The 14,190-nt window shown below is 37.3% G+C and overlaps 1 protein-coding gene across 2 annotated transcripts in view; it reads right to left on the bottom strand.

The window, feature by feature from the left end:
• Nucleotides 1–4,302: 4,302 nt before the first annotated feature.
• LOC124795132 (protein-cysteine N-palmitoyltransferase Rasp) overlaps nucleotides 4,303–14,190 on the bottom strand; it is a 174,729-nt gene continuing 164,841 nt past the window's right edge. For both annotated transcript variants that reach the window (XM_047259008.1, XM_047259009.1), the window contains one exon: nucleotides 4,303–4,483. In XM_047259008.1, coding sequence (XP_047114964.1) covers nucleotides 4,371–4,483 — 113 coding nt within the window. In that variant the 3' untranslated portion in view covers nucleotides 4,303–4,370. The remainder of the gene's footprint in view (nucleotides 4,484–14,190) is intronic.

Genomic DNA, 14,190 nt, shown 5'->3' with positions numbered 1-14,190 from the left:
TTGTTTAACAGGTATGACTTGACAAATGAGATGATATTATAAATGTAAGCAGAGGGCAGTGTCATAATGACATTTGTTTTGAAATGTTGTCTGCATGATTCGTTATGTCTTAGATTACATATTATGCGTATTGCCTGTTTTTGCATTTTGAAAATATATCTACCTCTAGGTGAGTTCCCCCAAAATATGATTCCATACTGTAATGTAGAATGGAAGTAAGCATAATATACATGTATGAGAACAGATTTTGTGACTGATTTTTTGAGTATCCTTAAAATGTAACACACAGTTGAGAGCTTTTTTGAGATATAATTTGTGTGTCTCTCCCACTTAAGATTTCCTTCAAGCCATATGCCAAGAAACTTGACAGAGTCCACACACATAAGCTCTTGGTTATTTAAAATCACATCAGGCATTTCTTGTTTTTGGGATGAGAGTCTGAAGTTGATGTACGTTGTTTTCTGTATGTTTATAATCAGTTTGTTCTCGCTGAACCATTTGCTGAGTGACGACATAAGTGGTTTAATTTTTTGGTTGTGGTCCTCTGTATCAGTACCCATTATTAGTATACTTGTGTCATCGGCAAATAGTGTGGTATGTCCTGTAGCAAGCTTCGTGCTTATATCATCAATGTATAGCAGAAACAGTATGGGTCCCAGGATTGAGCCTTGTGGCACACCATATCTAATGGGCATTGTGTCACAGGAGTGGACAGTAGATCGATGGATGGTTGTATTTTTTTCAAAATTAATTTCAACTTTTTGAAATCTGTTTGACAGGTAAGATTCTAACCATTTGTTTGCAATTCCTCTTATACCTTTATTTGCTAACTTAAGGAGTATGGTATGGTCAATTACATCAAAGGCTTTGGATAAATCTAAAAAGATACCAGTAGTGATTTCCTTATTATCCAGTGCTTTTAAGGTTTTGTTGAGATACTCATAAATAGCTGTGGTAGTTGTCTTTTGCTTTCTAAAACCATGCTGGTGTTTTGTCAGTGAGGATAGTTTATTAGTAAAGTCTTCCAATCTGGTGTAAAATAATTTTTCAAATATTTTTGAGAATGAGCTGAGTTGTGCTATGGGCCTGTAATTGGCTACATCATTTTTAGAGCCCTTTTTGTGAAGTGGGGTAATTTTAGAAGTCTTTAGTAGGTCAGGGAAAACTACATTTGTAAAAGATGCATTTATTATGTGGGTTAGGGGTTCTACAATGGATTCTCCACATTTCTTTACAATTAAATCAGGAATGTTGTCACTACCACTGGAGTACTTATTCTTTAGTCCTTTTATAGCTGTAAGTACTTCAGCATTGGAGACTTTGTGAAGAAACATTGATGCCTGTACTGGTATGGTTTCTATTAGTGTTTGGTGTGGAGTATTTGGTCTGTGCAGTTGTTCTTTATCAGGTTTTCTGCTATTTTGCTAAAATAGTCATTAAGACCATTTACTATTTTTTGGGGATCTGATGTGACATCATCATTTAGGTTTAGTTTTAATGTTTTCTTTATAACTTGCTGCTTACTGTTTGTTTCATTTTTTACAACTGTCCACAAGCCTTTCATTTTATTGTTAGATTCCTTTATAAATTTATCACTGTATAATTTTTTTGCTTCTTGGATAACTTTTCTGTAGATTGCAAAATAGGTCTTACAATATGACCTAAACTGATCATCGACGTCATGGTGTTTCATGTGATTTCTTAAGTCACGCTTTTTTTGGCTGGAAATCCTTATCCCTTTTGTTACCCATGAGTCTGTGTGTTTGCTTGCGATTTTCCTGGATTTCAGTGGAAATGCAGTATTGAAGTGGTGGAGAAATGTTTCGTGGAAGGAATTAAATATGTAGTTTACATCATTTTCTTTATAGACCTCTGCCCAGCCTTCAGCCGTTAACAGATAGTTAAAAAGCCTTATATTATCATCATTAAATTGCCTTTGCATTTTGGTTATTGTGGGATACTGTCCTATGTAATTTAAATTCGCTGTTAGTATTTGGGATTCATGGTCACTGTAACCTGTGCTGATGACTTCGATTGAGTGGTGTAGTTTGTCTGCGTTTATGAAAATCTGATCTAGAGCTGTTTTTGAATTTTCTGTGATCCTGGTTGGTGTGTTTACAGTTGGGGATAGGTTGAATGAATTTGTAATATTCAACAATTCATCTTTGTTTTTTCCAGGTGTGAGGAAGTCAATATTAAAGTCTCCACTTATTAATAGATTTTTGTTTAGTGAGTGAATTTTTGTGAGTAGTGCTTCGAGGAAGTGTTTGAAGGTTAGGATTTTCCCATCAGGGGCTCTATATACATTAAGTGTCAATAGGTTATAGTCTGTTAAGATAATTAAGGAGAATTCAAAGTCTGTTTCTATTTGCATATTATTGTACTTTGTGAGGCTTTTGTATCTTAAATATTTTTTGACATAGATTGCTGTACCACCTCCCTTACTTTTGTTCCGACAAGAATAACCAGCTAGAGTAAATTCACCAAGTGGCGTTTTTTTAATTTTGTCTTCTGTTAACCAGTGTTCAGTAATAGAGAGAACATCTAAGTGTGGCTTTGTTTTTAGGAAGAGATCTATTTCTAGTAACTTATTAAACATTGACTGCACATTATGGTGTAATATTTTAAAGGATAATAGTGACTGTTTCCCAATGGAATGATTTTTGGCACCACTCATCGGGTTTTCTTGTAGTTTTGGTTCATGAAGATTTTGCTCTGCACCTGTTTTCCTTTAGTTTGCTGCTAGCAGGGAGCTACTGGTGTTCTTGCCCATAAAAAATCCTGGCTGTAGGCTGTAGGTCTGCATTTTCTTGTTGAAGATCTTGTCACAGTTTCCAGTGGTACTGATTTGGAGTGTGGCTGCACATTTTTTGCTGTTTCCACTTGGATGTCGTGGGTTGACTGATTTGTGGCACTTGACGAGATATTTGCATAGGATGTTGGTGGTGACTTAGTGCAGACTGTGGATACCTTCTTCTGTTCTAAAACTGTTTCTGGTGTTTTCCTTGATGACCCTGACTGCATATTCACTTTTGTTGTTGTTACTGATGGCTCTTCAGCTCCTGGTGTTGCTGTTGGTTCAGCTGCAGTATTGCTCATTCTTCTGAGATTGTCCACCAAATTAGCTTCATTTGACCACACATATGTTTGATGTCCTGGTGTAACACGTTTTATGGCACTTCTTGTTACCAGTGGGCTTTTGATGGCATTCAGCAGATTAACACACAGTTTCTTTTTCCCATTTTTATGTAAGTGAAACCCATGCCTGGTGAAGTCTTTCCATTGGAGGAAGCTATTTACATCTAAAACTCTGATGTGTTCACTGTAAGATGCCTTCTGCATCAAGTAACTGTTAATTTGGTAGATTTTGCAGTTTTCATTTGGCATGTCATATCTAGTTTTCATATATGTTCCCCTTCTTGATCCATGTGACACCACCTCCTTTCATATCGGATAAACAACAACTGAAAGTTAAGCTATATTCACTCACTCATATTACACATTATTCTTGCAGTGTTTAAATGCCCTTCAGAAAGACATAATGTCTGCATCATTTCAACTCAGAATTTGAGTGACAAAACATTAGTAAAATGTTTTCTTTCTGATATTAAACTAAAATTTTGTTAATTTTATTTCAATAATCTGGTATTAAGCTGCTCTTATTTTTGTCTCTCTGAATCTTCAGAAGTTTCAAGCTCCACATCTTCATAACTACTTCCAATAATGATGGTAGGACTTATGAATTTACACTAACAAGGATCTGGTCCTGTGTACAGGGATAGTCACAAAATTGTTTCTTTGCAGGTAGCAATGATCCCATCATGTATTGCTCTGTGTAAATAAGTCTCCATTATTTCATAAGTAAAACAGCTAATAGTATCAACTGTTAAGATAATTTGATCCCAAGTTTTGTAGCTCTTGATACATTCTTGTTTCTGACACGGAGTATTAAGCATACTGATGGTATACCATACTTTCATCCAGTAATAATGTCATTCTTAGTGTTAGTTTGATGCTGGTAAAGACATTCTCCCATAATACATGTTTGAGAACCCCTTGGTTGTAGCTGTCTAGTTCTGGTAAATTATGTGGTATTACCTACCTTCATTGCATCAAAGAATGATGTTCTTTGTTTCAACTGAGTAAAGTTAATTCATACTTCATTCTTATGAGACTAACTCACTCATAATTCCCCCTTTTTTACCTGCATTGTTCTTGGCCTACTGTGTAAGTGCCTCAAAATTAACTTGCTATGTAGGTAACACAAATCTAAAATATCTCAAAGCAAATTTTTAGAATCTCTCCAATTTTAAGATATTCTTTTATTTACAAAACTCAAGTTTACATGTCTTAGGCTTTTGAAATACATCTCAAATGTGCTGATCTGTTGCTTTTCTTCTTCTGTCCCATTTCATCAACTCCAGAGACACTTGACAACCACAATAGCAAAACACCAACAATGTTACATTGGCTAGACCCCATCCTAAAACAAAAACATATCTTCAGTTGAGAATATTTGCAAGACTAACACAATAAAACAACCATTTGACAGGTGCATGTAATCAACATTTTATGTTACATTTTGTTGGCGGTCAAGTTTCTGGTGGAATAATGTTGTTCATGACATCCACTTTTCAAATGGTTCGTTCTGTCTGGGTGCAGAAGTGGAAGCGATTGCAACCAAGTGTTCCACACAATTTCTGGTGGAACACAACTATATGCTGCAAATATGACGGACTGCAGAAACATGCCACTCCTCAGAACATGAAGAATGTGGATAAAATACACTAAAGGAAACACGTTTGACCACTGAGAGGATGTCAGTTTGAGCACACATCAAAATATGTGAACTGGTCACAGCAAAATAGCCTCCAAAACAAGCGAGTTGAATAAGACTGTATGTAAGTATTGTAACACTACTATTTGTATGGGACCAAGTGATACTGCATGCCTCCTAAATAATATTTTATCTCTGAAGTTGGACTTGTAGACTAAAAATTTGTTTGCGACTGTTTTACAGATCTGTACTGACACAAAATTAATGATGTGGATATTTTATTGTTGAAAACAATACACACACACACACACACACACACACACACACACACACACACACACACACACACACACACACACACAGTGGGAATACGAAAAGTAACTAAACAATGACTTCATTTGAAAAGTATGTGAATGGAGGACATGTCCTCCATTCCCGTAGCCCCCCCCCCTCCCCCCCCCCCCCCCACCTTAATCTTTGCTAGCCCCTGTCTTCCACCTGCCTACCCCTGTACCTGCTCTCACTCCAGTACTAGACATCTTCTATCCTGTCAAAGCAATTACATAGACCCCTCTTCTTAACTTCCATCCTCTCACTTTCCCCTTGCCATCCCCTGCCCCCCTCTCAGTACAGCCTCACGATACTGCAGCCAGTAGTCCTATCCCGAGTCCACCATGTCCCTGCACGCTCCCAACATACTCCCTCACCCAGTTGTCTGTCTCCATCCCGCTTAGCTCTGCCCCCCCCCCCCCCCCCCGTGTACCCACCTCAGTTATTGTTGTTTCGGTGTGTGTGTGTGTGTGTGTGTGTGTGTGTGTGTGTGTGTGTGTGTGTGTGTTTTTTTCTAATTCTGAAAGACTTAGTCCAAAAGCTGATATACGAGGGCAAGTCAATTATTATCCGCAATTCAGTTATATTTTTGTTTATTTTGGTAGTACTGTCGTTTTATGTTGATGATGCATGCTTTATTTATTTGGTTATTGTGTCTTTGCAATTTTCAAGCTGCTAGGTTAGTTCGTTATCACTGTCATGCTGTTAATCATGGCTGCTCTGCTAGCTATTTGCACCAAAGCAGAGCAATGTTCAGTGATCTATTTTTTGTCGTTGGAAGGCGTATCAGGGGCCGAAATTCATCAAATGACTTTCAGTACAGTTTGGGAACAGTGTTTTGCCACAACAGTGTGTCTATGAATGAATTGAAAAATTCCAAAATGGTTGCACAAGTGTTATGCACAATGGAGGAGCCGGACAACCATTTACCGCCACAAATGAAGAAACCATTGAGCGTTCATGTGAAATAATTCTCTGAAGACAGAAGTATTAACTATTGACAAAGTGGCACATCATCTGCAAATTAGTCACGGTTCTGCCTACAAAATCATCCACAACAGACTTGGGTTTCATGAAGTTTGCGCAAGAGGGGGCCCAAAACAACTCACAAAATTACATAAACAAACGCACTTGGACATCTGCAAAAACAATTGGTTTGCTATGTTAACAAAGGAGATAACTTCTTAGACAGGATCATTACTGATGACGAAACATGGATCCATAATTATGAGCCGGAGAGTTAACGCAGAGATGGAATGCAAACATCCAAATCTGCCATGCAAGAAAAAGTTGAAGACCCAACTGTCCGCAGAAAAAAACTTATGCTTGCCGTTTTTTGGGATGCACAAGGTCCAGTACTGGAACATTATGGGGAAAGGGGCATAATAATAAACAGTGTACATTACAGTCAGATGTTTACTGCCAGGATAAAGCCTGCAATTTGAGGCAAACGCCGAGGATTGCTGTCGAAAGATGTTGTGTTGTTGCACGACAATGCCCATCTGCATACTGCTGCTCACACTGCTGAAATGCTCCATAAACTCAAATTTGAAGTACTGGATCATCCTCCATATAATCCCGATCTTGCACCTTTAGGTGAGGAGTGGGAACTAGAAATGCCATTGGGCTACTGAGAGTGAAATGGGAGAGGTACATGGAGAAGTAAAGGAAGGTGTATGTTGTGTTCATTGATCTTGAAAAGGCTTTTGACTGTGTCAAATGGCACAAACTGATGGAAATCCTAAGGAAACATGGAGCTGACTTTAGGGATAGACGGCTAATTAGAAATTTATATTTGATCCAGAGAGCAAGAGTAAGAATAGGAGGTGTGATTAGTGAAGAAATAGAAGTGGGAAGATGTGTAAGACAAGGCTGTTGTTTATCACCAACACTGTTAAATATATATCTGGAGGAAATTATTAGTGAAAGTTTTGATGGAAGGAGAGGAGCTTGTATAGGGGGTCGGAGAGTGGAGTGTATAAGATTTGCAGACGACATGGTTGTGATGACGTAGTGTGAAAGAGAGATGGAACAAATGCTAGATGACCTAAACACAAAATTAGAAGAATATGGAATGAAGATTAACAAGGAGAAAATTAAATGCATGGTAATTGGAGGAAAGGGGAGAAAATGCTGTATGAAAATAGGGGGAGAGGAAATTGAGCAAGTGAATAACTTCAATTACTTGGGAAGTGTAATAATGGATGATATGTATTGCTCAACAGAAATTAGGAAAAGAATTACAATGGCAAAAGAAGGATTCAAGAGGAAATGGGGATTACTTTGTGGACCACTAAAGAAAGATCTGAAGAAAAGACTTGCCAAATGTTACATCTGGAGTGTTGTACTGTATGGTGAGGAGACCTGGACACTGAGGAAGGAAGATGAAAGAAGATTGGAGGCACTAGAGATGTGGATATGAAGAGGAATGGAAAAAGTGAAATGGGATGACCGAGTAAGGAATTAAGAAGTATTAAGAAGAGTTGGAGAAAAAGGAACATGCTGAAAGTTATCAGATAGAGAAAACAGAACTGGATTGGACATTGTTTGAGGAAGGACTGTTTATTGAAGGAAGGAATAGAAGGAATGGTGGAGGGAAAAGGGGGAAGAGGGAAAAGAAGATATCAAATGCTGGACAATATAAAAGGAGACAAATATTCAGAAATGAAAAGACTAGCTATGGACAGTCAAAAATGGAAGAGGCTTAACCCATGACAAGACCTACCATAAGGCAGAATACCATACTACTACTACTACTACTACTACTACTACTTGCCCCTTCTGATTATCACTTGTTTGGTCCACTTAAACAGGCCTCGGACAAAGCGGCGAAAGAAGCGGTGCATTCCTGGCTCGCAGCTCAACTGAGAACCTTCTTTTATTAGGGCATCAGGAAGCTTGTGCAACGATGGACCAACTGCGTTGAAACGCAAGGAGACTGTGTCGAAAAATGATGTTATTGTAAGTTTCCTATTTGATTACAATAAAATTTTATAGCTACTTTGCAGATAATAATTGACTTACCCTCGTATGTCTAGAATTCTCTTTCATTTTGTCTTTCTGTGACTTAGTGCTTCCTCTACATGGTCAGGAGCAATCTGTGCTTTCCATATTGTTGTTAAATCATTTTAACATAAATTGTATTACTACTAAGTCTTCTCACCAGTAATCTACTGGGGGAAGTACAGCAGTCTGAAAGCTGCAACGTCATCTAACATTACCTCTAGTGTAGTGTCTGTATTTGTTGCTGCATAGCAAAAGTGTCAATTTAAGACATTTCCATATTTTCTTCGAATGATCTGAAACTTTCTTCTCTGAGAGGTTGCATTAGCTGTACCTGTCTCACACCTGAATGGCCAGTTTATTTCCATGCATATGACATTCATGTTTGTCTGTGTGATTTGAGTACCTGATTTAAAAGTGCATGATGTGACAATTCAGGCACAAAACCTCTGCTTTATGGTGCAGGAAGTGTGAAAGAGTTTAAAGAGAAATTAGGTATTCTGAAAGAGCTTTGAAGTCATTGCTGAAAAGAAATAACTAAAGTTACAGTAATGAAACCTTTCCCAACTCCAGTAAGAAAGAGCTAAAGACTAAAGTAAAAGAAATGCTAGAAGCACACCTTGGAATCAAACCAAAAGTGTTTCAATCGTGGTGCTTGAGGCTACAGGTCAAGAGACTACAATAACAAAAGCAAGAGAAAGAGATGCTTCAACTGCAACAAGTTTGAACTTATCTCACCTGAATGCACAAAGGAGAATAGTCAAAAGATAACAATAAATAAAAAAACTATGAAGAAGAATAAAAACAGTTGTTAATTTAAAAATGCATGAATAAGTAACCATGAGGTGAAGGCATTTACTAACTTTGGCAGTTAATTTTAATGTGTTACGAGACGATGATTATGAGATTATGAATGCTCCAGGTTTGCGAGATACAGATTTAGTCTTGACAGGATTTGGGAAAAAATTTACTCTCTTCACAGGGGTATTTTGCAGGCATTTTAGAGATTGATGAAGTGAACATTTAAGTAATTTTTTTTATGTTGTCTTTAGAGACATTATGAATTTAGAAACGGTAGTTGGGAATAATCTTCGAGAGCAAACTGAACTTTTAATAAACAAGGACAGAGTTACTATTAGAAAGCCTGAAGGGGAAGCTCATCTTATGTACATCCATACAGCAGGCAAACCAGACTTAGATATATTTCTTTGTTTCATCACTAACAGGGCTTTCAATATCTAAGATTTAGTGACTAATTAGAACCTGACAAAGAATGCATTGATGCATGAATGAAGGTTACTGTGAACGAGGAACCACAGTATAGTAGACCCAGAAGATTATCGCAAGGAGAAAAAGAAATTACTGACAACCAAGTCTAGACATGACTTGATCAAGGAACAATAGAACTAAGTTGATCTGAATATAGTAGCCAGATTTAGTTGGAAAAAGAAAAATGTTGGGTACACATCTGTAAATATTACAAAAAATTAAACAAAATCACATTGCCCCTCACAGAACATCTTTTAGATGAACTACAGGACACCTGTGTGTTTTGCACACTAGACCTCAAGAATCGTTATTTTCCCCGTTGGTGTTTACAAGGAAAGCTGACAATATACGTCATTTATGACACAATCAGGACAGTTCCGGATGAGGGAAGTTCTATTTGGGTTATCAAATTCACCTACAGAGTTCTAATGTTTTATAAACACTGTATTTTTGGCATTTTGGAATTTTAAATTTATTAACATGGACTGTATTAAAACCCCAGCAAAGAGTAATGATGGGGCACTTCAAGATCTTTGTTTAGTGCAAAAACTGCAGCAGAAAACAGCTTTGAAAATAATTTAGCAAAATGCAGTTCTTGAAGAGAACTGTTGAGTTTCTTGGGTGTGATGTGGAGAGAAGACAAATCCGGCCTCCTCCTGAGAAAACAATAGCTGTTCAAAGCTTTCCAGAGCTGAAATCTATTGCAACAATACAAAGTTTCCTAAGACTAACATGATACTTCACGAAGTATAGCTACATTTATTCTGCAGCTGTCAAACCTGCAGGTGATTTGCTGAGAATACATGTTTAAAGAAAAGCAGAGATAAGCACTCATGGGGCTCAAATATATCTATTCATCAGATCCAATTTTAAAAATCTACAACCCTAAACACGAATCAAGTACACACAGACACAAGCAAAGAAGGTTTTGGAGTGTGTTCCTACAAAAATCTCCAGATGATGAGAAGTTCCATCCAGTCACATAGGAGTAAAGTAACACCACCTCAAAAGGAAAAATATGGAAGTTATGAGCTAAAAGTTTTAGCTTTTGTTAATGCCTCAGAGATGAAGAAGCTTGCACAGGATAGAGTAGCATGGAGAGTTGCATCAAACCAGTCTCTGGACTGATGACCAAAACAACAAAATAGTGCCATCATCCGTGTGTATTTACTAGAAATACTTTTGCAAATAGACTACACTGCAATCAAAAAGACTAAGCATAAGAAAGACTTGTTACCAAGAATAGCAAGATGGGCTTGAGACACAGAAGACTACTTGTACACCATGGAACACCAATCCAATTATAGGATGAAACACAGAGATGCCTTAACTTGTGGTGCAAATATATTGTTTGGTTTCATAGATGGTTTAATAGCTAGAATCAGGAAAGCTCAAGATGAGGATAATTGTTTGGCTGCGGTCAAGAGCATTTTCAAAGAGCGGCCTTATCAAAAAATTTTAAGGATGGATGAATTCTTTCCAAGTTCTATATGGAAGAGAAATTTCCAAATTGAAGAGGAAGTAAAACAAGATAATTGTATACCAGATTTGACTGACAAGGTGAAAAGAGTGATCTGCAATTGTGTAAAATGTTTAACTGTGAACTGACATCAGGTGGTACCATCAGTTCAGTGTGCCATGAATTCAACAAACCACAGAAGTATTCAGAGAACATCATTTGAACTTTGGATAAGAGTTAAAATGCACAAGTAGACTGATCTTCACATCACAAACTTGTTAGAAAAAGACATTATTATTTCAATTGAAGAAAAACACAATAAACAGAAGGAAGCTGATAAACTACAAACCAGCAAGGTGCAAGAAGAAAACCATGCTATCTTCAATGAACATCGGAAGAAAGGCTTGAAGTAAAAACTTGGTAACCTGGTGGTGACAAAAGAAACTGGACAAAAATTAAAGCTTAAGGCCAAGAATTTAGGCCCCTATAGACTTACAAAAATTAAAATAAATGATACCTATGATGTGTGCTGAGAAGGTGATAACAATGAGAAAGTCCTAGAACAACATCATGTGCCGAATTTCTGTTAGCCTGGCCAAGTGACTATGTGGGGTTTGGGTGGGGGGTTTAAGGATTGTCCTGCTGGCGAGACTGGTGACATGCCAGAGAAGCTGAATAATGGAGAAAATTGTGTGTGTACGCATAGAAACTATTATCAAGGAAGATTTTGTCTTTTTTCATTCAGTACTAGAGTTTGTACCTCTGGTAAGAATAAATAGTTCTAAATGAAAGTCTGGACAGTTTTTCCTGCACACATCTATAAAATACAGAATCAGGAAGTGGTACAGTTCAGAAAAGTCACCCAGAACCCCAGGTCAGGGGAGACTTACCCGATGGGATGAGAGGGAAAGACTGATCGTTGGGGGCTGCACCAGAGAAGATTTGAAAACCTGAGAGCTTACAGGGGAAGATAATGTAATATGCAAGACAGAGATTACTACTAAAACACTGTGCATGATTTAGTAAGAGTGAAAAGCTAAGTGCATTGCATGTAACAGAGGTGGGAGGGGAGGCAGTGAAAAATACACAAGTCAGAAAATGGAAGATGTACGAAAATATAATGGAGCGAAGAAAGGAGTAGTTACTGTGAATAAATGCTGAGACAGGAGGAGTTAATGTAAAGCCTGGTGGGTGGCAAAAACGAAGGACATGTTGTAGTGCTGTGTCCATCTAGTTCAAATATTGTCTGGTACAGTCCCCAACGTGTGTGTGTGTGTGTGTGTGTGTGTGTGTGTGTGTGTGTGTGTGTGTGTTTTCCCTTGCCACCGCTTGGAGAGTAGAATTTTATCTATCCGTTTATATTATATTGTCAATAATTGATTATTTTAGTTCTCAATTTACGTTATTTTTCAATTTTTTTTCATTCTGAATATCCTCTATAAGGCATGAATGTGGATTTTAATGAAAACAATTTCTCTACTGTACTTCCTGAATTATTTATTTCCACAATATACAGAATCAACTTGAATTCCCTTGATAGCCATCTACAAGCATACAAAGTACTGGAGGTACGAAAATTAATAATTTTGGTGTAGTCTCATCTTTGTCTTTACACCACTTCAGCAGCTCTGACATCAATTTTCTCAAACCGCTTCTCATTCTGTATAGCAGGCTAGGAGATCACAGTCCTAAAAGTTCCAGACATAAAAATCTAAGGTGTTCATTGGGAATTGAACCTTAGGTACTGTAGTGGGACTTTGAATTTCGCCGTGCTACACTCGTACCCTCAGATATAAATTATACCGTCGCAGCGGTATGAGCGCTCGATGGCAGAGAAAATATATAAGAAAATGAAGGTACTAAAATTGTAACTCTATTTGTTTCCTATCCGTCTTTCGTCTCTCGAGAGTGAAAGCTTAATGCAGACGTAAAAACTTATTAGCTAGTCTTGGTCTGATTAAGATGAAAAACAACTTATTGATGTGCAGACGTATTGCGAAAATTTGTATGAAATTCAGAGGATGGAAGCAGCAACACAAAATACAGTGCATCTAATCTCAAGACAATTTTGATTTGTATAAATTAGTGATTCCTGGACGATTACAAGATTTCGGAGCCGCTATGACTTTTCACACAGAAATGAAGCAGGAGATTTTTGGAGAACAAGACCTGGACACCGCACAAGAGAAGACATGTTAACATGGTAAAAAATGAACTCTTATCTACGCCATTTCCCCCTGTTAATCACATTTGTTATTCTCTGTTCTCTGTCAAATAATTATTGTAGTGGAAATTGGTTTGACTTTTGTTCAGAAACGCCACGAGGACCACCCCAACAATAGCTTTTCCAAATCACGAAGCCGATAGCTTTTCTGTAATATGAAGTCCGATTTGCATTTCATTCTTTCCCTTTTTCATGGTCATTAATGATTTCAAAACCCCCTTTTTATTCACCATTTCTTCCCACATTTACAACCTTTTCTTTTCTTCTCTTTTTCTTTTTTATTAAACACTACAGTAGTTGTAATCAAAAACCCATGATAATGATTTCTATCCTATAAATCCACCAACTGTAACCTAGACACATATTTCTGATTCATGTAAGTGTAATATTCAAAATTACATGTTTTCTTCCTCATGGAATGCATTGAGTTCCAGACCTACCAGCTTGCACAAGCATACTACTCACTGTGAAGAAAAGCACATATGCCTGTTTGTGACATTGATTATCACCCCAATGAGTACGAAGTCAAAGCCTCGTGTAGCTACATAGTGACTTATGAAGTGTGCAAATTTTCTCTAGAGTCTTGTGAACCACACCTTCTGTTAAAAGCACTATCAAAAGTTCATAATCTTCTTCAAACATCCACTTTCAGTTCCCATACCTATAAGCTGCAAATTCAATGCTTGTAAAACATAAACTGCTATTTGATTAATTTGAAATTGGCACAGTAACAGAATTGCTTACCACAACTGCAATCAGTACTTTTACCCGTCAAATACAGATAATATAACTGAAAAAGGCTGCTTGTGTGGTCTAGTGATTGGCATAATAGGTTAATGATGCACAATCCTTGCTTTTGATCCTACTGACCATCTCAGGTTTTTATGTGATGGAAAGGTCAGAAATAGAGTCCACTGAACCTAACAAGATTAAATGAGAAGTTGTTTTATAAATATACATAGCAAACTTGACATGCAAACTGATGAAAGGGGAGCAAAACTGAAATGCTTACACAAGGCTTCAAGCCTCATGACATTTATTTATTTCATTTATGATATCTAAACCACATACACAGCACAGCACAGCACATGCCACTTGTCTCTGAATGTATCTGATGATTACACATTT

The sequence above is a fragment of the Schistocerca piceifrons genome, chromosome 4 (assembly GCF_021461385.2).
Source record: "Schistocerca piceifrons isolate TAMUIC-IGC-003096 chromosome 4, iqSchPice1.1, whole genome shotgun sequence".
Taxonomy (NCBI): domain Eukaryota; kingdom Metazoa; phylum Arthropoda; class Insecta; order Orthoptera; family Acrididae; genus Schistocerca; species Schistocerca piceifrons.
Note: the sequence above shows the minus strand (reverse complement) of the source record. Positions and strands in the feature narration are given on the sequence as shown.